The sequence below is a fragment of the Entelurus aequoreus genome, linkage group LG26 (assembly GCF_033978785.1).
Source record: "Entelurus aequoreus isolate RoL-2023_Sb linkage group LG26, RoL_Eaeq_v1.1, whole genome shotgun sequence".
Classification (NCBI taxonomy): Eukaryota; Metazoa; Chordata; class Actinopteri; order Syngnathiformes; family Syngnathidae; genus Entelurus; species Entelurus aequoreus.
Genome location: NC_084756.1, coordinates 16400030 through 16427568, shown reverse-complemented (window position 1 = coordinate 16427568; position 27539 = coordinate 16400030). Strand labels below are relative to the sequence as shown.

The 27539-nt window shown below is 39.7% G+C and overlaps 2 protein-coding genes across 2 annotated transcripts; both read right to left on the bottom strand.

Moving 5' to 3' along the window:
• Positions 1–210: 210 nt before the first annotated feature.
• On the bottom strand, positions 211–19986 carry LOC133643183 (ADP-ribosylation factor-related protein 1). The gene is made up of 7 exons (XM_062037607.1): positions 19660–19986; positions 11028–11115; positions 6553–6635; positions 6180–6261; positions 1131–1201; positions 943–1043; positions 211–876 (listed from the first exon to the last, which is right to left on the bottom strand). Exons 1-7 carry the CDS (start codon positions 19750–19752, stop codon positions 789–791), a joined length of 606 nt encoding a protein of 201 aa, XP_061893591.1. The 5' UTR covers positions 19753–19986; the 3' UTR covers positions 211–788.
• Positions 19987–24240: 4254 nt separating this feature from the next.
• Positions 24241–26972, bottom strand: LOC133643300 (piggyBac transposable element-derived protein 4-like). Its single transcript, XM_062037785.1, has one exon. It carries the CDS (start codon positions 26553–26555, stop codon positions 24864–24866), a length of 1692 nt encoding a protein of 563 aa, XP_061893769.1. The 5' UTR covers positions 26556–26972; the 3' UTR covers positions 24241–24863.
• Between the last annotated feature and the right edge of the window lie 567 nt (positions 26973–27539).

Genomic DNA, 27539 nt, shown 5'->3' with positions numbered 1-27539 from the left:
TCTTACTGTGAAAGACTACTGCTGCCCTCAAACAGACAGAAAATACAAAATATAGATTTTTATATTAGCCAACAGACAACAATTGAATGTTAGCTCATGAGACAAAACGTTAGGTTTGTTCAGTGGTGAAGAATGTGATTTCCAGTACTAACATGACATGCTGAGTGATTGATGTACATTTTTCATACATGATTGACACCAATAGTCATGTCGACAACCACTGTACATTTTATTTACAGCTTGCAGGGGCTGAAGCACAATATATAATGTACACTATTTTAAAATGATGCATCAATAACAATGATTAGTAGCAAAACACATGACTTCGTTCAAATCTGGAAGAAGTCAGAGATGTTTTGTAAAAATGATTCAGACAGAAGGACAGGGTGTGCTCAAATGTCACATTTTCAGTTCATTTAAAAAAAAAAAAGAAAAGTCTGTTTGCTGAGCTGGTACGGTTTGGTCAAGTGTGAATGCAGTCCAGGACCAAACAGGGTGGGTGATGGATCTCTTTCTGGCATAGAAAGGAATGTCCTACGAGTGTTTGTGACCTGGAGTACGCCATGTTGTTTAAGACAATTTACATCTTACAAACACTGTCCAATCAAGATGCAACTTTTTGCATATCGATAACTGGGCATTATTTGGTCCGCTGACAAAAAGTGTGAAGGCAAATCAGGCTGAACAGACCACCAAGTATGTTTTTGGCCTGGACCAGAGTAGCGGACTACAAGTTCTTTAAATGTCAACTTCTTGAGAAGAATGTCCCGAACGCCGAGAGGGTCCGTCTATGTGATGTCCTTCTGTCTAGGCGGTCGGTGGATGTTTCTAATGACACACTTGACCATCCATTCAATGCCCTCGTTCACTCCGTCCCTACAAAACATCAACTTTGAAGAGCATCCTACCACACCAGCATTGTTCCGGCAGTCAAACACTTACCCTGTGAGGGCCGTACATGGCTGCACCAGACAATCTCGCTTGCCAATCTTAGGCGCACAGTCACTGAAGGAGGTTTTAATGTCGGACACTGACAAACAGTTCTGGTAGAAGGACAGCAAACATGACAAGCTGGAGTAAAAGTACTACACCATCAGACAAAAAGAGTACTTTAAATATTGCCACAGTACCGCTACGTCTTGCTTGTTGGCCAGAACCAGGAGAGGAACACCTTCTAGAACCTCACTGCTGATCATTTTCTCTGAGATGATGAGAACACATTGAATCAATACTGTCAGACGTAAGGCCCTGTCTACATTAAGCTGGATAACTCCTTAAACGAATAATTATTTAGCCTAAGCCCCGTGTCAGCCACACTAACCCATCGTTTAAGGTTCCCCCCTTAGATAATTTTTTACACGGGTAAGTGCGCCGTGTATTTCTTGAATCTCCGGCTCTTAGCTTTGTATGGACTCATCGGTCGTTTACAAACTGACTTCGGAGAGGAAGTGTCGCCAGAAAGAACGCGCCACAGCCAGCTTCATAAGAGGCGGTTTCGTAACTCGGAGGGAACCACTGAAAAGATGGGGGCGAGTCATCCAGACATGCACGTGTTTCTCCTTCTACATGTACAGGCGCTTGTGGAAATCACACATGAAAGCCTTAAGAGAAGGAAACGCACGATTGCAGCTACTTGGGATACAACACATCTCAGACGGCAACATAGCAAAGTTCAGCGACGGTTTTGGATAAAGCCTGGAAGAATGGGATATGTTTGTCAACGAGTGTGTTGTGCCAGTGGAACGGCAAGAGAACTTTCAAATGTCCAGGTCAGCTGTGATTCTACTTAGCGAAAAACTTTGTCCATTTGTCGAAGGGGAGACAACGAGAATGCGGACTGCCGTGTACGAGGGAAGACAACGGAAAACAGCGAATGCAGTTTATCAGTTATTGTCCGCGAAGTATGTCGAGTGATTACTCAACGTCTACTTTTGTACTACTGGCAGCACGGTGGAAGAGGGGTTAGTGCATCTGCCTCACAATACGAAGGTCCTGAGTTCAATCCTGGGCTCGGGATCTTTCTGTGTGGAGTTTGCATGTTCTCCCCGTGACTGCGTGGGTTCCCTCCGGGTACTCCAGCTTCCTCCCACCTCCAAAGACATGCACCTGGAGATAGGTTGATTGGCAACACTAAATTGGCCCTAGTGTGTGAATGTGAGTGTGAATGTTGTCTGTCTATCTGTGTTGGCCCTGTGATGAGGTGGCGACTTGTCCAGGGTGTACCCCGCCTTCCGCCCGATTGTAGCTGAAATAGCCTCCAGCGCAACCCGCGACCCCGGAGGGAATAAGCGGTAGAAAATGGATGGATGGATGGATAGTTTTGTACTCCATAAATATTGTGAAGCCATGAAGTGGTTGCGGCCGTCAAGTACGACCGCCAATTTCAGCCTACAAGCACAGTGTCATGACCAGATATCTAGATCCCTAGATTTATTGTTGTAAAATGTTCTTTCTCACATTATTAACTTTTACAAGTCCATTAAAGATATGATTCATGTATGATGGCTCAGATGTAATTCACTACAATAATCTAACAGCTGCTGATGGTGAGGCAAGCAAGGTTTACTGTTAGAAGAAATGTGCCAATAGGCTATATTGAAACACAGGGTAAGGATACACTTCCAGGTCAGAGGTGACTTTGACATAATATATATGCGCGCCTGCCATTTTCCGCGCATGCGTACTAGGTCCGTAGCGCCGGCGGACGGAGGGGGAGGGGGTCTTAAACGATGGCATTGTGTGTGTTTGTAGACAGGGATAAGGTTAGGTGGGATATACCCTGTATAACCTTAGCCGGCTTAGTGTAGAAGCAGCCGTAAACTCACCTTTAAACATATCAAACATGACTTAGTCGTCCCACATTTATCGTGGCCAATTGGTTCCAGGCGTGACCATCAAGGCCACCTTAATGCATGGGCTTACCTGGGCTGAAACCCAGGGGCCCACGATTTTGACGGCGGAATGCAATGATTGGTGTTCATAGCTGTCAATCACAAACAGCGTGTTGGGAGACGAGGAAAGAACGATGTGTTGTTTTTATTAATGTTAATAAGCTTAAAATGGTCTGCAGAGGTATAGTAAACTTTAATTTTATAGACAAATTATAGGTGGAGAGTTGGGGGGGGGGCGCGCAAAATATTTTCTTCTACCTAAGGCGGGGCCTTACAGAAAATATTTGAGAAGCACTGCCTTAGAAGATGAAAGACTGTCTGTTGTGGGGGGTTGAGGTTTGGGGGGCATTATTGTTGATAAATGGAATATTCTAATAGTTAAAGCATACAAAATGTTTACAACCTTCTGAATATAATTTTTAATATGAAATTCTCTGCAGGTTTCAACAAGTCAAATTTAAGACTTTTTTAAAGACCGCCATGAATACAATTTAAGACCCTTTCACATCCATACTGACAAACAAGTACAAAGATATGAAGGGAAATCAGAAGCCGCGAATTAATTGTAACTTTTATACAGTATATGAATTTATTACCTGCTCTTTCACATTTCACATCTCCTTATTGAAAACACCAAATATCACATTTTTCAGATTTTCCATTGAATTCGAAAGCCTTCATGCCCAATGTCCTAAAGTGTAAAAAATTTCAACATTTAAAAGCGATACCAAAGTTTCAGCATTTGTTTTAAACGTAACATTAATATATTTTTAAGTTCTGACAGAATTTAAGACATTTAATTCCAATTATTGGATTTAAGACATTTTAAGACCTGCAAATACCCTGATAATTAGAGCCCCTTAACTATGAAATAACAGCCATATAGTCACCTTTACACTCATTTTACCCAGTATACCGTATTTTTCGGACTATAAGTCGCAGTTTTTTTTCATAGTTTGGCCGGGGGGTGCGTCTTATACTCAGGAGCGACTTATGAGTGTAATTATTAACACATTACCGTAAAATATCAAATAATATTATTTAGCTCATCATAAGATTTCATGGGATTTAGCGATTAGGAGTGACAGATTGTTAGGTAAACGTATAGCATGTTCTATATGTTATAGTTATTTGAATGACTTTTACCATAATATATTACGTTAACATACCAGGCACGTTCTCAGTTGGTTATTTATGCGTCATATAACGTACACTTATTCAGCCTGTTGTTCACTATTCTTTATTTATTTGAAATTGCCTTTCAAATGTCTATTCTTGGTGTTGGGTTTTATCAAATAAATGTCCCCCAAAAATGTGACTTATACTCCAGTGCGACTTATATATGTTTTTTAATGCATTTTCGGCCGGTGCGACTTATACTCCGGAGCGACTTATACTCGGAAAAATGCGGTAGTTGCCTTGAGTGTGTTCTACTGTAGATTACAGTACTCACTGGTAGCCTGGAGGATATTGCTATGGTCGTCACCCGGCCACTACAACATGACTAATACGAGAAAAAACCTGGGTAGTTTCACTAAATTAGAACTGGGCTTTCAACCACAGGCTTAAGTTGTTCTGCCAAAACTTGGTCAACTTGACAGTCACAGTTACAAACTCAAGCCATGTTGTTAGCACTCCGTATCGTTAGCTTTACATGTTCTGCGTTATTTCAAATCGCTCACGCCAAAGTCTCAGCAATGTTATGTGGAGCTGATGATCATGAATATGAAGTGCATCAGCAGAGTTCATCTCCACTTCGCATTGCCCAGCCAGCTGTTGATAGGAATCTTGTTAGCATTGGGTGGCACCCCAGTACTGCTATGTCTAACTAACAAAGGCTTACGAATGTGGAGATATGTGACTGATGAGGCAGGAGTTGAAGATGAGATGCATCAAAAAGTTTTTTTGCCAAAAGTTGGTCAACTTGATTATTGCACTGAAAACAGCGCCAAGATTAGCTGCCGTGTTGTTGTTAGTTAGCATTGTTCACACTTAACCCGGAAATGGAAATCCCGCTTTGTGACTATATTTATCGGACATAATAATAACAAATAAGACAAATACTGAACTGTAATACATAAAAGCCATCAATAAGACATAATTTACCACATAATTTAGGCCAAAGATATTCTTTTAAAAAAATGATGACGTAGTAAAACTGCAATATTTGAAGCACAATGTGGCGAGGGAAGACTAATGCAGTACTATACACTTTACTTGACACAACGATACACTTTACCAAGTCAACAAATTAACAACACAATGAAAATAGAAACTCTCATCTGCATGTCATACTACGATTAAGTCACGTAACAATTAGTAGTGTGACAGTATTGTAGATAACGCAGTATTGCGTTTTCAAAGTCTTTACAATAATGATGTGACGCATGACGGTAAGTCGTGTAACAATTAGTAGTGTGACGGTATTGTAGATAACGCAGTATTGCAGTTTCAAAGTCTTTACAATAATGATGTGACGCATGACCAAACCAAAGCTTGGTGTGTAGTTTTTTTTTTTTTTTTGCGCTTTAGCGTTGGCCGGCTCTGAAAATAAACTACATCTCCCATAACCCTCTGCGCAGTGTGGGGTGGAAAAGGTGGGGGCATTGAACGCCGTAAGCAGGAAGTGAAGCGTGTTTGTAAGATGAGAGGAATTGTTTTTTTTGGTTGTTCCTAAAAAAAATCATTAAAATCCATCCATAACTAACTGAGTTATGTTGCTAACAGACAAACAAAACCCTTGCGGTTACATAACCTCTTTGGCGGAGGTAAGAAAGTCTGCGTTCGGCAAAGCAAAGTGCACCACTTTCGTCTCAAGCCTTTCCAAGGCAACACAGCTAGCCAGCCAGTAACGTAGCACCGCACAGAGAGAAATCACCCAAAAAAATTGTACATCGCGGAAAAATAGGAGTAAATGGAAAAGCTACCTGATAAATCCTTAATACATCATTCATTTTCCACCACTTACATTGTCACATTAAATGCATTTTTTTTTTACATTTGCTTGAAACAGTGGATAGACCATTTTTTGTACAAATATATAGTAAGATTATAACATTTTAGCTTTATGTTTGTGTTAAATTACAGTCAGTGTGTTTATCCTGAACATTCCTGGCACTTCATTTTACTCTCTCTGGAATTTTTAAGTGGGTTTTCTTTGGACATATACCACAATATCGTCGTACCGTGGGCTTAATACCGTGATAATATTGTACCGTGAGATTTTCATACCGTTACAATCCTAGTAACAACACATGTAAAAATAGTACTGAGAGTAGTTGTTCTCACCAAAGGCTTCCTTCGATTCAGAGAGACGTTCTTCATCGGTGGAGTCGATGACATAGATGACTCCATGTGACTCTGCATAGTACTACAAAGCAATATGTCACAAGTGGTAATTATGCCATCAAGTACTAGAAAAATACAACACTGTACTCAAGTCATTGAGGTACACCATCACTTCAAGACACAACAGAGTATTACGACATGTTCAATCATGCAAGGTAGTAGTTGTTGTGAATAACTGACCATATCTATATATGTATATATAGTATTATTATAAAGTACTACAAAAGCACTCAAAAGCATGAAGAAACATGGAAAAACAATGAGCATATGTTACAAACACAATAACCAGCAGTAATACTTAAAAGATACTTACTTTGTCCCACAGAGACTGAAGTTCTTCTTGGCCTCCCAGATCCCAGAACATGAGACGAGCTTTACCCACATCAATCGTACCGACTGGACAAAACATTACCAAAGAAGTCATTAGAAAAATATGCAAACATTACAAACGTGGAAACAAACACAGATATGTTAATACACACAAATACATAAAGTAGATTCACGGTAAAGAGATTGTGGGCGGTCTTATTTACGGCAGCGTCTTCTCCCCGTCATCTTTGTTGTAGCGTGCAAGAAGTGTCAAATGCTGGAGCCAACTGTTTTAATGACATTCAGATTTTACCTAAATCAATAACGGAGCAGCATCTCCTCATCTGGAAACAACAAAAAGGCTGGAAATGTGTCCGATGAAAAAACGTCCGACCAAAACTCTCTAATAACTAAAGTTCCTTGGGTGAATAATGTAAATTCACTACAACGGTATGTTTTAGCGCTTTCATGGCGAGTTTACTGACACATCTAAGTAAGAACTTTACACTACTTTATATTAGAAATGGCAACAGCGCAGGATGAATGTCCCATAACAAGAAGATAGAGAAAAATAATTGTTCAGGATTTATGAAGATCCCAAATACAGATCAGCAGGTACCAGAAGGTAAGAAAAGTTGCTTTTGCATAATATTGCGAAACAAAACGCCAGATAATATGTCTTACTTTATACACACACGCCATGATAATACTTGTATGTTTAATGCGCCGACAATCCACCAAGTGGAGCGGCTTCATAGTTTACCGAAGTCGTACTAAAACATTTTGATAGATTTTTGAGCGCCGTGTGTAATGTTCTATATTTTCAATGGAACATATAAATGTTGGTGTTGTTTATTTGTATTGCCATCATACCTCTTACCACATATCTCTTATGTTTGACTACCATCTACTGGTCACACTTATCATTACATCATGTACCAAATAAATTTGCTTCGAGGTCGGTGAGCAAAACCAGAATTATTCCGTACATTAGGCGCACCGGGTTATTAGACGCACTATCGAGTTTTGAGGGACAAAAAATGATTTTAGGTGCGCCTTATAGTCCAGAAAATACGTCATACCACAATATATTATGTGGCATACAAAATTATAAGAGAACCATTTCAAATTGGGTTACAAAGGCTCCTAATTTGGCTGCTGACACATGCAGTGACATATTACATAAATTCTGGTTGTAATATTTTATCAAAACTATTATTCTACTTGCTAATTTACGGTACTGTTAATAGCTGGTTACTTTCTGTTGTAACATGGGTCTATCTACACTTCTGTTAAAATGTAATGAGCACTTATTCTATGTTGTTTGGATACTTAACATTAGTTTTTAGCGATACTACAAATTTGGATACCGATGCAATACCAAGTAGTTACAGGGGTAGTATTGGTTAGACCAAAATGTTGAAACTGAAACAAAAAAACAAAAAACAAATCTGTCTGGAGCTGCAAAAAATTAAAAGCCTTATATTATATATACGTCTTTTAATGAAGGCAACCCATGTAGAGGCAATACGCCTACCTCCTCTACCGGCTGGTCCTCCTCGACCAGCTTTTCCTCCTCGACCAGCTGGTCCTCCTCGACCAGCTGGTCCTCCTCGACCAGCTGGTCCTCCTGCGACGTGCGCTCACTAGTGATGTGCAAATTGATACTAAAATATCGATACCGCCGATACCAGATCTTTATGCTATAATATTAATCCTCAAATCAAAATATCGATACTTCTGAATGATGCTTTAGTTATTTGAGATAATGTATCACCAGCAGCAACATAGTGTAAAGTAACTTGTCTTGTCTCAATTAAACATGATTGGTGGGAACTAGTTTTTCTTCCGCCTAGGTATGTGCATAATGCGCAGGCAAGAAAACAACTGGCAATTAGAATGAGTCACTCAGTATTACAAAAAGTGCATGCATACTTTTGCTTTTTAGAGACACTATATTGTTTGTTTTCGCTGTGATTATTACCCACCTCGAAGCAATTTTATTTGGTACATGGTGTAGCGATAAGTGTGACCAGTAGATGGCAGTCAAAGATAAGAGATAAGTGTAGGCTGCACCGTTTGATGTGCTTCAACATGCAAGTATTATTATGGTGTGTGTATAGGGTAAGACATTATCTGCCGTTTTGTTTCACAATATTATGCAAAAGCAACTTTTCTTACCTTCTGGTACCTGCTGATCTTTGTTTGGGATCTGCATAAATCCTGAAAAATTGTGCGCTTCCGCCTTTGTAGTTTGTGCCGACACCATAGTCGATAAGCTTCTTCTTTTTCTCTATCTTCTTGTTATGGGACATTCATCCTCCGCTGTTGCCATTTCTAATATAAAATAGTGTAAAGTTCTTACTTATATCGATCAGTGAACTCGCCATGAAAGCGCTAAAACATACCGGTGTAATGAGTTTACATTATTCACCCAAGGAACTTTAGTTATTAGAGTTCCAGTCGGACGTTTTTTCACGGGACACATTTCCGAATGAGGAGATGCTCCTCCGTTATTGATTTAAGTCAAGTCAGAATGTCATTAAAACAGTAAGCTTCATCTTTTGAAACTTATTCCACTCCTGTCCTTGCACGCTACACAGGTACAACAAAGATGATGGGAAGAAGACGCTGCCGAAGGTGAGCCATGTAAATAAGACCGCCCACAAAACGGGTCATCCAGAAGCGACTGTCAGAAAGCGGCTTGAAGATGATCTGTAAAACATCATCTATGCAACATTTTCACCAAAGAACCACCATTACATGTTATGTAGACAACAAGGACATTTACATTTACAAAATAAATAAATAAATATGACTCCTTTAATGCGCCCTATAATCCGGTGCGCCTTATATATGAAAAAAAAGATCAAAAATAGACCATTCATCTGCAGTGTGGATTATGATCCGGTATGCCCTATGGTCCGGAAAATACGGTTCATAATTCATTTTTGAGAATATCTGCTCGCACAGGTATTTGCTTTGTTTGCAACAGCCACCTGCCTGGCACTACGCCGTGCTAAAAGAAACGTATCGCAGGCTGGCGCAGATCTTTGTTGATGGAAATGTTGAAATGGAATATTTATTCTGCACAATTTTACAGCATTGGAAAACATTAAAAAGGTTTGTGTCATGTTTGTTCTCCTGTACTAACCATATTAAAACAAATAATATATATATTCCTTCCCCAGCGTTTTCCATTTTTATACATTTTTGAAAAAGCTCCAGGGAGCAATTAAAACGGCGCTAGAGCCGTGGGATGCCGACCCCTGTGTTTGACCAATGCTGATACTGGTACTTCCAATTTTCAAGATTATTGAATGATTACAGACCTTTTACACTGTACTGTATATCATATCATAATTTATATTAGGGCTGGGCGATATATAGAGTTTGTAGGATATATTGATGTATTTTTAAACAACATATGAATTAAGAAAATATCGTAAAATCGATTTTATTTATTATGTTAAAATGATCGCTTATTAAAAACATTGCCTATTTGTTGTGTTCCTTGTTCTCCCCCGCTCTCCACTCCCTCTCATGGGCTACTAAACCCCTCCCCTTCCTCCTTCCAAGAGGTGCTTGCACGTATAAGAACATCCATGATTGGTTGGTTGTTTACTATGAGTTACGATTGGTTGAGATAAGGCCAATCAGAGGCAAGATAGGGCGGGTCATGGAACCAGGAAGGGAAATCACAAAAGACATCCCAAATGACAACGAGAGAGTCGTAGAAGAGAAGAGGAAATACTCAAGCGGGCGATTTATATATTAAAAAAACTAGTGGAAGATGGCAAAGGGATTCTCTTCTTTAGATTTTTCTTTTAGCGATGAAGACAACATCCAGGAAACCCACAATGTGTCTACTTGGCCACATTTGGACAAATGTCTGCTTCTGGATAAAATATTAATTTGAGTTGTTTACCATGTAAGGCAAAATCAAAACTGTTCTCGAGTTGCCAAGCCGAGCATATTTCGCACGAGAAATGCTGCCAAAAATGTATGCCGAAGTGAGGAAGATCATAGATAGATCATTTTATTTATGTTATGTAATTTTGTGCTACTTTAAACTGTTTAATTTCTGTGCTGTTAATACCCATCTTGACTAACTGGGTTAATAAAAGTACCACTGACTGTTTACAGTACAGTTGTCATTCACTTCAATTTCAGTGAATCTCGCTCAAAAATGAATATCTTTATATGTATACATTCACCAGAAAATATATTGAGATATATATTGAATATCGAGTTTAAGTAAATATATATCGAGATATACTTTTTCGTCCATATCGCTCAGCCCTATTTTATATCATACTAAATATATACCTGTAATGTTGTATTATTGGTACGTATGGTGTTCTGAACCCAACTGAAAACCGTCTTACAAAACCGTGATAAGATCCAAACCATGGATTTTGTGAGCTATTCCACCCATATATAATATAACATGTATATGAAATGTAAAAAGACACTTACTGTTCAGTCCAACTGTGGTGGTGATCTTGGACAAATTCATCCCCTTGTAGTTCCTGCTGAACTTTGTTTTGGTTTGTTCCAGAAAAGTCTGCAAGATATGTACAAAATGCACATGATTTATTTAAAATGTATTATATATTTTATAGATATGACACCAACTGACTTATTTACGCATTACAATACTGTGAGGCATTTTGTAAATTAAAACAAAATTATACACGTTGTATTTACAAAATACATTAAAGGTGCCAGAACAAATATCATAACCGGTACATCAGAATCACCATTCCTATATATTACGATTTTGGACTGATTTATGATTTTTAAGAACACGTTTTAAAAAAATAGTTTTCGGAAAAAGTTTTTTAGATCATCACCGTGCATACTGCACGTATACGTCACACATCAGCAGCCAATATGAGCTTTATAACCTTTATCCTGTTTTAAAAAGATTTTATTATCATTTGTATAACAAATAAAAACAGCGAGAATTGTTTGAATCGATTATGAATCAAATTGTCACCCCAAGAATCTGAATCAAATTTTTGAGTTGAGTTGAGTTTGTGTTTATTTCAAACATGCATGCATACAACATGATACATCACAATTTCCAGTTTCTCTATTCAACATGTTCGAAAAGGAGTAGAAAGAAGCAGAGCTTATTTAATCCTACCCCTTTTCCTTTACATAGCAGTTGCTAAAACTTTTGCTCACCTCCTGTTCTCAATTTATTCACAATATACTCCATAAGTAATAACATCGTTGTGGCTTGTGCAGCCCTTTGAGATGCTTGTGGCTAAGGGCTATATAAGTAAACTTTGATTGATTGATTGAACAATAAAAAAAAAATAAAAAAAAATAATAAAGAGTGAATTTAATCGTGAGTTGTTGTAAGATTCACATTCCATTCCCTAATATACATAATAGTACATTATTTTCACTTCAGTGTTGAACGTACCGGTATTCAGAGCTAGATAGATAGATAGATAGTACTTTATTGATTCTGTCAGGAGAGTTCCCTCAGGAAAATTAAAATTCCAGCAGCAGTGTACAGAATGTACAGCTATGCAGTATAGCCACCTTTAAGATATATTACATATTTTAAAGATATACTAAATATTTGAAAGATTGTGCAGTATAGCCAGACATACTATATATTTTAAAGATTGTGCATGCAGTACATGCACCTTACAAGACACTGTATACTTTAAAGACTGTGCAGTATACCCACATTTTAAGATATACCATAAAAGTTTTCAAAAATGAGAAAAGACAGTCATATTTTTTTCCTTACCCTTTCCAAATCCTCTTTTTCTGGACTTGTTTCTGTAATCTCACTGACTACCATGGTGTTTACAGTAGTTTGTGTAACACACATTACACAATACTACATACACTATATTGCCAAAAGTATTTGGCCACCCATCCAAATGATCAGAATCAGGTGTCCTAATTACTTGGCCCGGCCACAGGTGTATAAAATCAAGCACTTAGGCATGGAGACTGTTTCTACAAACATTTGTGAAAGAATGGGCCGCTCTCAGGAGCTCAGTGATTTCCAGCGTGGAACTGTCATAGGATGCCACCTGTGCAACAAATTAGGGCTGGGCGATATATCGATGTGCTCGATATATCGCGGGTTTGTCTCTGTGCGATATAGAAAATGACTATATCGTGATATTCGAGTATACGTTGTCACACAGTTGCTTTTAGCTGCGGGCATTACACTACAGGCTTTTCCCACTCTTTCTTGTCTCTCCTTCTCACAGAGACATAAAACAAGCGCACCTTCTTACATACGTCACATACGTATACGCCAGGGGTGTCCAAACTTTTCCCACTGAGGGCCGCAAAATTAAAGCATGCGGGGGCCATTTTGATATTTTTCATTTTCAAACCATAACAAAATATATGGATTTTGTTTTTATACCTTTAGGGCTCCCGGGGACCAAAAAGGGTCTCAGTCATTAAAATGTTAAAAATAAGTCAAATTATTATTTTTATTTATTTAACGCTTACAGTAAATCTCTATATCAACTTCAGGTTGATATAAAGTAAAAAAAGACAACTTTTTTTTATTTTTAATAGTAAAACTGAAATATGCAGTATTTAGTAATTAGAGCCCTAAAAGATCAATAATGCAGGACACCGTTGATTTTAATTCATTATTATTTTTGAGCAATCACAGAGAAAATATAAATAAAATCCCACTAAATATTGTTGGGATCCACAAGGTCTCCCACCCATAAAGTGATACATTTATATTAGTTTTTTTTTTTACTTTCAACACTTAAGTTACGAGATCAACTTCAGATATATCTGTCCATTTTACGTTTGAACTATTATTTTTTTTGTTTTATGCTCTTTTGTCAAAAAAAACATTGATGTATTTATATGGCAACCACACAATATATGCAATATTTTCCACATAAAACATTTTAAAGTGAAATATTTGAAGTAATTGGAGCCTAGAGTAGGTCAATAATTAATTATAACATTGTTTTTTTTGGGTTTTTTTTAGCAATGGCCAAAAAAAGAAAAATAAAGATAGACAAAAGAAAAAAAACAGCCTGCATGGCAGCTTTGTGTCAACATTGCAACATTTTATTTTTTATTTTTGCAATAGCATTTAAACAATGTGTGGCGGGCCGGTAAATGATTTGCTGCGGGCCGCACTTTGGACACCCCTGGTATACGCCCTCGCGGAGCAGAGAGGTAGCGGCATGGGTAACGTTAGCTGTGGTGCGAGTGGTAATACGAGAGAAAGAAGGTGCGAATCTGGTAACAAATGAAGAAATAATTAATTCCCAAGAAAAACAGCAGGAGGTCCATCGTCTGGCGGTGGTTTGGCTTCAAGTGGGAATATGTCGAACAGACAACCGTAATTTGTCAACTGTGGGGCAAAAGCGTTGCTACAAAAAGTAGCAGCACTGCTCATGTGCAGCATCATTTGAAATGTCACCCGCTAGAGAATGAAGAGTGTTTCAAACTCCGCATGTCAACATCTCCGTTTGGTGCCACACCAACAAAATGCAGAGGCAACCATTTCCACATCAACACCGTATGAAAAAAATAGTCAACAACAGAAGGAGATAACGTCCGCAGTAGCCTACCACATAGCGAAGGACATACACTATTTGATTTCCTATTATGCAGCTCATTTTTATTTGACACTTATTGAAATATCTTGTGTGACATCATGCACAAAAGTGCACTTTATTTGTTTTAAACTATTGTAGTGAAGTTCTGTACAAAAAGTGCACTTTAAAGGCCTACTGAAACCCACTACTACCGACCACGCAGTCTGATAGTTTATATATCAATGATGAAATCTTAACATTATAACACATGCCAATACGGCCGGGTTAACTTATAAAGTGACATTTTAAATTTGCCGCTAAACTTCCGGTTCGAAACGCCTCTGAGGATGACGTATGCGCGTGACGTGGCCCGGCGAACACGGGTATGCCTTCCACATTGAAGCCAATACGAAAAAGCTCTGTTTTCATTTCATAATTCCACAGTATTCTGGACATCTGTGTTCGTGAATCTGTTTCAATCATGTTCATTGCATTATGAAGAAGGAAGCTGAGCAAGCAAAGAAGAAAGTTGTCGGTGCGAAATGGACGTATTTTTCGAACGTAGTCAGCCACAACAGTACACAGCCGGCGCTTCTTTGTTTACATTCCCGAAAGATGCAGTCAAGATGGAAGAACTCGGATAACAGAGACTCTAACCAGGAGGACATTTGACTTGGATACACAGACGCCTGTAGAGAACTGGGACAACACAGACTCTTACCAGGGTTACTTTGATTTGGATGACAAAGACGCAGACGTGCTACTGTGAGTATGCAGCTTTGGCTTTTTTTTGCGTATGTACGTAACTTTTTAAAAATATATAAGCTTTATGAACCTTGGGTTAGGTGAACGGTCTTTTGGGCTGAGTGATTGTGTGTGTTGATCATGTGTTTGAATTGTATTGGCGTGTTCTATGGAGCTAGGAGCTAGCAGAGGAGCTAGGAGCTAGCATAACAAACACGCAGGTGTTATTATGCAGGATTAATTTGTGGCATATTAAATATAAGCCTGGTTGTGTTGTGGCTAATAGAGTATATATATGTCTTGTGTTTATTTACTGTTGTAGTCATTCCCAGCTGAATATCAGGTACCGTGAGTATGCAGCCTTGGCTGCTAAACATTCGATAACTTGACCGTATGTGCGCGTCACGTACGTAACTTTTTAAAAATATATAAGCTTTATGAACCTTGGGTTAGGTAAACGGTCTTTTGGGCTGAGTGATTGTGTGTGTTGATCAGGTGTTTGAATTGTATTGGCGTGTTCTATGGAGCTAGGAGCTAGCAGAGGAGCTAGGAGCTAGCATAACAAACACGCAGGTGTTTTTATGCAGGATTAATTTGTGGCATATTAAATATAAGCCTGGTTGTGTTGTGGCTAATAGAGTATATATATGTCTTGTGTTTATTTACTGTTGTAGTCATTCCCAGCTGAATATCAGGTCACCCCCGGCTCTCACAGCATCTTCCCTATCTGAATAGCTTCAACTCCCCACTAGTCCTTCACTTGCACTTTACTCATCCACAAATATTTCATCCTCGCTCAAATTAATGGGGAAATTGTCGCTTTCTCGGTCCGAATCTCTCTCACTTCATGCGGCCATCATTGTAAACAATAGGGAACTTTGCGTATATGTTCAACTGACTACGTCACGCTACTTCCGGTAGGTGCAAGCCTTTTTTTTATCAGATACCAAAAGTTGCAATCTTTATCGTCGTTGTTCTATACTAAATCCTTTCAGCAAAAATATGGCAATATCGCGAAATGATCAAGTATGACACATAGAATAGATCTGCTATCCCCGTTTAAATAAAAAAAATTCATTTCAGTAGGCCTTTAATTTAGTGTTGTTTTGATATGTCATCTTAGTGACATCATGCACAAAAGTGCACTTATAGCTTGTTTTAAAATGTCTCTGACAATCTTGCACGTTCTGTTTTGAAATGACATGAATGTTTGTGCCACTGCTTAATAACTGTTTAATAAATACAGTTTTGGTCAATTGACTTAGTTGTGATTTCCCTCTCTGCATGAAAGTTTAAAATGAGCATATATTAATGCAGTATGAACAAGAATGTTTTAATGTAGACACATAGAATCATCATACTGCTGTGATTATATGCATCAAGTGTTCATTCAAGGCTAAGGCAAAATATTGAGATACATATCGTGTATCGTGACATGGCTTAAAAATATTGAGATATTTAAAAAAAAGCCATATTGCCCAGCCCTACAACAAATCCTGTCGTGAAATGTCCTCGCTCCTAAATATTCCAAAGTCAACTGTCGGCTTTATTATAAGAAAATGGAAGAGTTTGGGAACAACAGCAACTCAGCCACCAAGTGGTAGGACATGTAAACTGACAGAGGGGGGGTCAGCGCATGCTGAAGTGCATAGTGCAAAGAGGTCGCCGACTTTCTGCAGTCAGTTGCTACAGAGTTCCAAACTTCATGTGACCTTCCAATTAGCCCACGTACCATACGCAGAGCTTCATGGAATGGGTTTCCATGGCCGAGCAGCTGCATCTAAGCCATACTGCCTAAGCCAAAGCAGCAAGTTTTAACAACTATATCCAGACAGCAATGGACATATGCATGCCTGTGCGACTGAAAAAAATTACAAATGCGGACAAACCATGGATGACAGAGAAAATAAAACAGGCTATAAAGAAAAGACAAAAGCCCACAATAAATGGGGGAAAGTGGGAAAATGGAGAGAAATCAGAAACTCCGTCCAAAGACTTATACGCTAGATATCATAAAAATGAAATGCAAAACCTAAAGAAAAAGAACCCCAAGGAGTGGTGGGACTATATAAATAAAGGACTAGGACGCGCTAAATCATCAACTGATGGAACAATCAAAATACAAGAAGTTGAAGAGGACAAAGCTGCAGAAGCCCTGAACAACTTCTTTGCGGAGTCGTGGACTAAAGCAACGCCCTATTGTGTTTATCCCCTACCAAGAGCTACACCAAGTGACATCTGTAGCATAGGTGAGATGAAGCTAGTCCTCACTCGGCTGGACCCCCAGAAAGCAAGTGGGCCGGATGGCATTCCCACCTGGCTGCTGAAAGAACATGCAGAGGACCTGGCACCGGTCATCACACATCTGGCCAACTGCTCTTTCCAACAGGGGTGTGTCCCCGATGTATGGAAAGAGTCAAATGTCTGTCCCATACCCAAAGGCCAAGACCCTGGCTCAATCTCAGACTGGCGTCCTATCTCACTAATTTCTTGTGTGGGGAAAACAATAGAACGTTTTGTGTTGAAAAAGCTTATGCCAACCGTACTTGACGTGTGTAAAAATCAATATGCATATCTGCCTAAGCACAGTACTACAACGGCTCTAGTCAGGGCAATGCACACCTGGCTTACCGAAACCGACTCCAAACCAGCAATGGTGAGAGTACTGTTGGCAGATATGTCGAGAGCTTTTGATGTAATTGACCATGGGATCCTGATGCAAAACATACCGGACCTAGGACTGTGCCCATATCTGACAGCCTGGCTACATAGTTACATCTCAGGAAGGAGACAGAGAGTGGTGGCAAATGGAGCTCACAGCCCCTGGATTGAAGTTACATCTGGGGTGCCACAAGGGGGTGTTGTCTCCCCATATGTCTTCCTCCTTTACATGGCCACCCAGGATGCTGTGTTTGAGGACACCCTTGATGTCGGATATGCAGACGACATCGGGCTATCGAGAGCGATCCCCATATCCAACATCATGTCAGACACAACGATGTGCCAGGAGGCACAAAGGCTGGACGAACGGGCAGGAAATAAGAAAATGATACTCAATGGGAAGAAGTCGGTAGAACTCCGGATATGTTTTGCCCGAAATCCATCACAACCTCCTGCACTGATGTTGGGGGGACAGGAGGTCCCTGTCGTGGAAACAACAAAGTACCTGGTTTACCACCTTGATCAAAACCTGACTGGAGATGTGCACGTCGAGAAGGCAATAAAAACCGCCTCCGAGCGGCTGCACTACCCCACAGTCATGGCGAGACATGGACTACCTGCAGACGACCTTGTTACCATTTACACCACTCTCATCAGGCCGTGTCTGGAATATAGCTCAGTGCTCTTAGTGGGCTGCTCCAAAAAACAACAGGCAGAGCTAGAGCGAGTCCAGAAACGTGCCTGTAAAATCATTACGAGGAGAGCTGGAAACATCTCACAACCCCTACCATCACTCCAGACCAGGAGAGAGGAGGCTGCAGTGAAGCTGGTCAGGGATATGCATGATGAGCAACACCCTCTGCATGACCTGCTGCCTCCGACACGAGGCAGCCGCACTGCCAGGACATTGAGGAACCAACATAAGCTGGCTGAACCCGAGCCCAAAGCCAAGACAAAGAGACTTAAAAACTCTACCCTGCATAATGCAATTAAGCTGTATAATGACACTAACTAATTAAATAAGTAATACAGTCATATACCAGAATGTTAATAGTTTCCATGCTGCTGTTGCCCTGAATTTTTTTTTTTAATATAAAATACTGTCGGTTCTTTTTATTTTAAAATTTTTGTTTGTTTGTTTGATATTCATTGTAAAGTTCAGCTGTTTTTTCAGTGGGGCCCTGGCTCCACTGTAAGCATGAATTAATAAAGTCAAGTCAAAGTCAAGTCATACATCACCAAGTCCAATGCAAAGTGTCGGATGCAGTGGTGTAAAGCACGTCGCCACTGGACTCTAGAGCAGTGGAGAGACGTTCTTCCATCTGGCAATCTGATGGGACGAGTCTGGGTTTGGAGGTTGCTAGGATAAACGGTACATTTCGGACTGCATTGTGCAGAGTGTGAAATTTGGTGGAGGAGGAATTATTGTGTGGGGTTGTTTGTCAGGAGTTAGGCTTAAATGATAAATGGGTTATACTTGTATAGCGCTTTTCTACCTTCAAGGTACTCAAAGCGCTTTGACAGTATTTCCACATTCACCCATTCACACACACATTCACACACTAATGGCGGGAGCTGCCATGCAAGGCGCTAACCAGCAGCCATCAGGAGCAAGGGTGAAGTGTCTAGCACAAGGACACAACGGACGTGACTAGGATGGTAGAAGGTGGGGATTGAACCCCAGTAACCAGCAACCTTCCGATTGCTGGCACGGCCACTCTACCAACTTCGCCACGCCGTCCCCTTAGTTCCAGTGAAAGGAACTTTGAATGCTCCAGGATACCAAAACATTTTGGACAAAAGAGCTTCCCCAGCCGCAAAAGGTGGACCGACATCATATTGAATCCTATGGGTTAGGAATGGGATGACACTTCAAATTCATATGAGAGTCAAGGCAGGGGGCCAAATACTTTTGGCAAAATAGTGTATTTGTAGACAATCATAAAATGTTGGAAAAAATAAGATCATTTCAGCATTTAGCAAGATGATGTACAATTAATAATAAAAAAAATACGTATGTATACAGCCTGCAAGCTTGAATAGAATACAGCCGGTTAAAAACAACCAACAATTCATTGTATTTCAAGGAGTTACAGGCCTCAATATAACAATTGTGAACAAATGAAAATAAAAGTCTGTGAACTCACCGTCTTGCCAGCGTTATCCAGTCCAAGTATTAAAATGCAATATTCATCCTTTTGAAACATGTATTTATACAAGCCTGATAGTAAAGTGTACATGGCGACAAACAATGTCAACTCCTGAATACGTCAAACTATTGAGATTTGTCTCGTTTAGTTTAGATTTAACGCTGACAATCGATAGTCATAGCAATGTACTTCCATTGTTTGATTAAATAATTTCATTATTACGTGTAGCTTGAAAAATCTGAAGAGGTAAATCCAAGTAAAAATGTCGACTGCTACTTCGAAAATGGCTGTGGTGCGACGTAAACAGGAAGCCGGATTGCAGGAATTGTGGGAAATGAAGTTTACAAGCTCTACGCATATGGCTTTTAACTGACAAAAAAACTTCATTTCCCAGATCCAGCTTCTTTTTTACTTTAACAGTGTGTTGCATAGTATCTTATTTGCATCATTAATAGCTCGTAGAAGGATTTTATTGGAGTGGAAATCACTCCCTAAGGCATAAGGACCTCATGTTTTTCTTAGATTTAGAGAAAATAAAATATAATCTGAGGGGTACACCAAAACAATTTGACTTGACCTGGGGCTGTATAATTACTTTCATAGCAAAATTGAATACACTATAGTATAAATGTGACACTCACTGTTGACAATTAACCTTTTCACTACCTCAATTATTTTTTCTTTGTTGTTGTTGTTTTTATTCAGTGACACTTCTCTGAATGTTTGATTATTATTTTTGTCGTTACCGTTTTTCCCCTTTTAATCAGTTATAGTGATTCTCTATCTGCTTGTGGCGAAGAGGAAGGCAGTACATTGCTACCCACTGTGACTGAAAAGTAGGACGGGGGTGGGAGGGGGTGTTATTATTTTACTTTTCTTATTTGTCTTTAATTTATGATTTTTTTGTATTTTTGTATTATTTTTGTATTGGGGGGGGGGGGGGGGGACAAAAAAAGTGTCTGTTTTCTCAGTACCTGTATTATGATTTCCCTATCAAATTAATAAATACAAATATTATTTAAAAAGAAATAAAAATAGTGTGTCACAACCAAGACTTTAAAAGATGAATATCGCTTCCCACTCTGTTATATACACATAAACAAACAAAAGTAAATCATAAAAAATATATTATAGATAGCTATGTTTCTTCAAACATTATACAACATCCCACATGTGTTTTCAACCCTCTCCCACAGCTCCTAAAATACACTCAATATTCAATTTATTTCAAAAATGATTATCTTTTTTTAACTAACCTTATTGGTTTATTATGTTTGCAATGTGGTAATATACAGAGTTGGGTAGAACAGCCACAAATTGTACTCAAGTAAGAGTACTGTTACTTTAATAATATGACTCAAGTAAAAGTAAAAAGTGGTCAGCCAATATTTACTAGTGAGTAGTTTGAGAGAGAGAGAGAGAGAGAGAGAGAGAGAGAGAGAGAGAGAGAGAGAGAGAGAGAGAGAGAGAGAGAGAGTACTATTTTGATATGCAATGTTACAATAAAGCCAAACACACATAATCTAGGTGGCCGCAATGTTTACCTTAGTCCAACTGTGCCTTCCTATGGCCACGTGTTACATTACATACAACAACACTTCCATCCATCCATCCATTTTCTACCGCTTATTCCCTTACACTTGTCAATTTAATTTATAATTTAACAATATATCAGTACATCACCCTTTCCCCACAAAAGAATCAGCAGTGATGGGCAGTCACAAGCTAAGCTACATAGCTTAACTACATTTTTCAGTAGCTTGGCGGTAGTTTAGCTACTTTTTTAACATATAGCTATTCCTGTATGGACTGGCCAATCCGAGGCAAGATAAGGCTGGTCATCGAAACCCGAAAGCAAAATCATAACATACACGCACTCATGTCTCATGACGACAAGGGATTTAGAGACAGAGGAAACCTTCAAGCTGACGACTCAAAAAAAAAAAGACAATATTTTTCAAGGCAGAGGGCATTACATTATTCCTTTAGTGATGAAGATGACATGCAGGAAACCCACAATAATGAGTTTCCTTGGCCATTTTTAGACAAATGTATGCGTTTAAAAATAACCGATGCCCAATACCTTATTTTTTAGTTGTTTACTCTATAAATCTAAATCATAACTGCTCTCTTCATCTAAGGCAGGGGTGTCAAAGTCAAAGCCTGGAGACAAAGAAATCAATCTGAAGTTGTCTTTATTTTTTAGTTTTAATGCCATGATTTTAATAGTCGGGCCCGCGTGTGCACAGAATGAAATGAGTTTGACACCCCTGATCAAAGACGTCCAACACAAATTTAGGAACACACATTAAGGTGAGCTGAGTTCATGAAAACTTTTATTTCACATAACTATTACCAACTGTTCCCAAACAACACACAAGTCATTGTTTTTTTGTCGAGCTTTTGATAGATTCTGTTTTTTTACAGCAGGTAGAGAAAATGAATAACATTATGGAGGTGGGCCAAAGAAAAGGTAAACTAAATAAATACATACAGTGGGGAGCGGGGACCCCCGGAGGTAGTTGTAGGGTGTCCCCAGCAAAATGACAGATAGTTAATAGTAATGGACCCTTATTGGGCCCATTTGTACACTCAGTTACATGAACATTGATATTATACATGTGGGCCTATAGACTTGTAGCTTAGCTTACTACATTTTTCAAGTAGCTTGCCCATCACTGAGAATCCGTCACAAAACCAACCATTTAATGAAATTAAAACATTTCTCTTCCTGAAAAAAAAGTTACATAACTCTAAGCATAAGCATCACTACTCAAGTGACCTTTGATCTGGTAAAACTGTTCATACAAATAATGGTACGATATTAATTATTCTTGTATTAAGTTCCTGGGTTTAATAACAAGACGTCCACCGGCGGTTTTAGCAGGGTGACTTTCAGTAAGACTGACATTACTGCGAGGTGTTACATGAGGTAAAGTTGTTTTTCTTTCTCCGGTTTTTGTTAACAACAAATGGTGGAGTCACTTTTTGACTGTCAATGTCCTGTGAAGTATTTCTCTGATTCTTTGACAGCATCTTCCTGTTCCTTCTGTGCAACGTAAGCTCTCAGGTGGTCAGACTTTTCAGTGACTTACTGTATATATATATATATATATATATATATATATATATATATATATATATATATATATATATATATAAATAAAATGCACTGTGTTGCATTCTGTCAAGCTAAGATCAAGTCCTCCAGTAATTGTAGCTCATATTAACATGCCCGTGCCATCATCAACACAGAATAAAAATAACAAACACATGTAATCATTCATGTTGTTTATTTCTATAATTTTATAAAAACATGTATTATAAACATATTATGTTCACTGTAAAGTATACCTAATAAAATATAGTATATTTAATGAAAACATGTTGTGTTCATTGCATAATAAAGACATGTTAGTATTTAGTTTATTTGACAAAAAATTGGAACTGTTTTTTTGTATACGTATGTGTGATATGATTGGCTGGTGACCAGACCAAGGTGTACTCTACCTCTCAGTCAAAATCCGCTGGGATAGAATCCAGCTGCAGAAAATGGACATCTGCTCATTTAGTCTAACAATATACTCTGAAATTAAGAGTATATAACATTAAGAGTGTTACTAAAACGGCCTTCTTTCATCTCCGTAATATCGCTAAAATTCGTTCCATTTTGTCCACAAGCGACGCTGAGATCATTATCCATGCGTTCGTTACATCTCGTCTCGATTACTGTAACGTATTATTTTCGGGCCTCCCTATGTCTAGCATTAAAAGATTACAGTTGGTACAAAATGCGGCTGCTAGACTTTTGACAAAAACAAGAAAGTTTGATCATATTACGCCTATACTGGCTCACCTGCACTGGCTTTATGTGCACTTAAGATGCGACTTTAAGGTTTTACTACTTACGTATGAAATACTACACGGTCAAGCTCCTGCCTATCTTGCCGATTGTATTGTACCATATGTCCCGACAAGAAATCTGCGTTCAAAGAACTTCGGCTTATTAGTGATTCCCAGAGCCCAAAAAAAGTCTGCGGGCTATAGAGCGTTTTCTATTCGGGCTCCAATACTATGGAATGCCCTCCCGGTAAAAGTTAGAGATGCTACCTCAGTAGAAGCATTTAAGTCCCATCTTAACCCTCCTATTGACCTCGATTTTTGCCTACACCATCGTTCCTCAGGGGTCACATAGACCCCAGAGATGTAAAGCTCTATAAGTTGTTGTGTGTGGGAGTAAGACACATGATCCAATTGACTTTTTTGTGCTCCCAAGTCTTCTGAACACAGAGAAGTCAACTCTGAGTCGATCTGACCATCATACACTGAATTATTGTTGTTTGAATACCGTTTGGTGTCAAATTTGACCGTTTTTTATTGATTTTTTGGCACACTACGCCCCCCCCCCAGATAACCTCCCAGTGGTAAACCACTTATTTGTGCTCCTAGGTCCCCTGAACACAAAGAAACAAATTGTGAGTCAATCCAACCATCTTAGACCGAGTTATCGCAGTTTGAATACTGTTAGGCGGCCATCATTGAATGTGACCGAATTGTATTAATTGTATGGTGTTGTTGTTGTTGTTGTTTTTTGCCATTTAGATTGCACTTAGTCAGGCTTCTACCCTAAGACCAGCTATAGCTCTTAGGGTCATGGAAGCACGCAAACCCCCTGACCACGATAAGGTGGCAATCCTCCAGGGGGAAGTTTTTTATAACTTTTTTTTTTTTTCTTTTTTTTTTTCTTTTTTTTTTTTTTCAACAACAACAAATATCTGACCGTTGGCCATTTGGAGTGTCCATTTGAAAATAACAATATTCGTCTCACTCTCCAAGAAAGGGTCAAGCACAAACCCTCTGACCAGGATAAGGTGGCAATCCTCAATGGGGGAAGTTTTTTTATTACTCTTTATATTTTTTTTTTTTTTTTTTTTTGTTTTGTTTTTTTTCAACAACAACAAATATCTGACCATTGGCCGGCCATTTGGAGTGTCCATATTTGAAGAAAAAAATAACAAGACAGTAGGCTATTTACCAAAAATATTGTCTTATTTCAAAAAAACTAAAATACTGTAAAAGTCTGCCACTCCTATTTTTTCACAGACTGCAAAAAGTAGCCTAGAGTCTACCTCTCTCAAGAAATGTAAAACAAATGAAAAATGGCAATATTCATCCCCCACTCTCCAAGAAAGGGTAAAGCACTACTGGGCACATGATCCACAACGGATGTGCTCCTTGCAGATGTATTTGCCACATCCCCCACATGTATTAGTTGTCTTGTTATCGTTCCTAGTGGAACAGATCTGGCACCTGCCTCGTTTTTGCCCTCTGGCCACTGGAGGATTGGAGGTGTGTGCCTCCCTCTGAACATCCTCCACTATCACCACAGCAGCCGCTGAGGCTCTTGGTAGGACAACTCTTCGTGCAATTTGGGGTTGCACCAGCGCGTACCCCAGCTGTTCCAGGAACAGCCTCCTCCGGTACAGCTTTTCGCTGTTCCAGCCTTCACTGATCTCCCTCCAAAGCACAAAAGCGTTGTAGGCACTCACATCGATGATGTTGAAGAATACAACAAGGGGCCATCGTGCAGTCATGCGTCGGCAGCTGTACGTGCCTGTGACTTTATCCAGGTTGTCAACACCACCCTTTGTGGCATTGTAGTCCAACACCATTTGTGGCTTCTTGTCCTCCCTGGTGCTGAGCTGGGCATCCTTGTGCATCGTACTCATGAGCACAACGTTCTTCCCTTTCTTGGGGCAATACGAAACAGCTGTGGCGTTCTCAGTGAAGGCAAACACTGAGGATGTAGCCTGTCTGTTCTTGATTGCAACAAGCTCAGAGGGAAGCTCTGGCTTGTTCTTGCGGACTGTCCCCAGCATGGTGACTTTCCGCTTTGCGAGTTCTTCACCAAGGGCATAGGAGGTGAAGAAGTTGTCGCACGTTATATTGTGCCCCTCCAGTCCCTCAGCCATGTCCAGGACAACCCTCATGCCCTGATTTTTTTCAGGTGCTTCCCCAGGGGCTTTGCCGGTGTAGACCTGCATATTCCAGGCATAGCTCGACTGGGCATCACATGCTGCCCATATTTTAATGCCGTATTTGGCTGGTTTACTCGGGATGTACTGTCTAAATGGACAGCGGCCACGAAACGCCACCAGACATTCATCCACAGTCACATGGGGGCCTGGGTTGTAAAGCAATGGCAGTTGCTGAACCCACTTGTCCCGTACATCCCGGATAGCTGCCAGCTTGTCATGTTCTCTCCGGCCCTGTCTTTTCTCTCTGTCATCGAACCGTAGGACACGAGACATAATATGGAATTTCTTCAGAGACATGGTGGCTGGGAAGATGGCCCTTCCAGTCTCTTTATTCCACAGGCTTTCTGCTGCCTCGCCTTTGGACTTGTACACGCCCCCCAAAATGAGCAACCCGATGTATGCCTGCAAGTCAATTGCATCGATCGGCTTCCAACTGTCCCCAAACACACGACTCCCCTCTAAATTGGTCATCAAGAGTACATGGTTCTCAATTGATGGTGTCATGAGGAGCTCAAATGCAGATTTTATGTCTTGGACACGGCTAATCGCATATCGGGTTGGGCCTGGAACCATTTTGATGACATTACCAGCGCTAAGTCTACCCTGCCGTTGACGTGGGGCAGGGGACCACGACAACTTTCCATTTTTGGACAGGAAAATGTCTGCTGGTGTTCCAGTGTTGACAGGAACTTCAGCATCAAGGGTCTCATCCTCATCAGAGGACGATGCCCCATAATCAGGGTCTTCCACAACATTGTCTTCGATTTCAGACACATTTTCCTCTATGTCTACCTCTTCACTAAAAACCTGATCCAAAACCTCCTGGACAGAGAACGTCTTGTGGTTTGGCATCATCAAACTCAAAACAAGAGAGAGAGAGAGAGAGAGTATATCACAAACAGCAGCAGAGAAATGGTTTAGAAGGCAAACTCGAAACAAGAGAGAGAGAGAGAGTATATCACAAACAGCAGCAGAGAAATGGTTTAGAAGGCAAACTCGAAACAAGAGAGAGAGAGAGAGAGTATATCACAAACAGCAGCAGAGACAGCAGCAGAGAAATGGTTTAGAAGGCTGCTATGCGAGTGCTTTTATATGTTTGCTCCTCCCCCCTCCCCTCCTCCTGTTCTCACACGGCGCGGGAACGGAATGTTTGAACTGTTCCGACATCCCGCCATTCCGACAGAGTATAAATTATAAATTTATTTTCAAGACCATTTATCTCAGTGGTTTCTGCATCAATTACTAATAAAGATCTACTCACTGCTTTTTTCTGTGTTCTGGGACTTAGGAGCACAAATAAATGGTTTCCTACTGGGATGTTCGAGGTAGAAAAACGCTAAAATGGCCACCAAACGCTACTCAAACCACACTAGTTCAGCATGTAATAGTCAGATAAACTCACAGTGATTGTTCCATTTCATTTCTTGTGTGACACTTATATGGAAAACTGAGTTTATATGTATTTGTACGTTCAGAAATTACGAAAATCACTTTTGGTCACATTCAAGACCAAGCCTAACAGTATTCAAACTGCAATAACTCGGTCTATGATGGTTGGATTGACTCACTATTTGTTTCTTTGTGTTCAGGGGACTTAGGAGCACACATAAGTAATTTCCCACTGGGGGGTATTTGGTGGGGGGGGGGGTGCAATGTGCCGAAATATCTATGGAAAACTGTCAAAATGGCTGCCAAACGATATTAAACCAACAATAATTCAGTGTATGATGGTCAGATCAACTCACAATTGAATTCTCTGTGTTCAGATCACTTGGGAGCACAAAAAAGTCAATTGGATCATGTGTCTCACTCTAACACACAAAGACTTATAGTGCTTTC

Coding starts and splice junctions, on each gene's coding strand:
- LOC133643300 (XM_062037785.1), bottom strand. CDS start 26,555: ATGATGCCAAACCACAAGACGTTCTCTGTCCAGGAGGTTTTGGATCAG.
- LOC133643183 (XM_062037607.1), bottom strand. CDS start 19,752: ATGTACACTTTACTATCAGGCTTGTATAAATACATGTTTCAAAAGGAT. Junction 11,116..19,659: donor TGGATAACGCTGGCAAGACG/GTGAGTTCACAG, acceptor CATATCTTGCAG/ACTTTTCTGGAACAAACCAA. Junction 1,044..1,130: donor CCAACAAGCAAGACGTAGCG/GTACTGTGGCAA, acceptor TCCTTCTACCAG/AACTGTTTGTCAGTGTCCGA.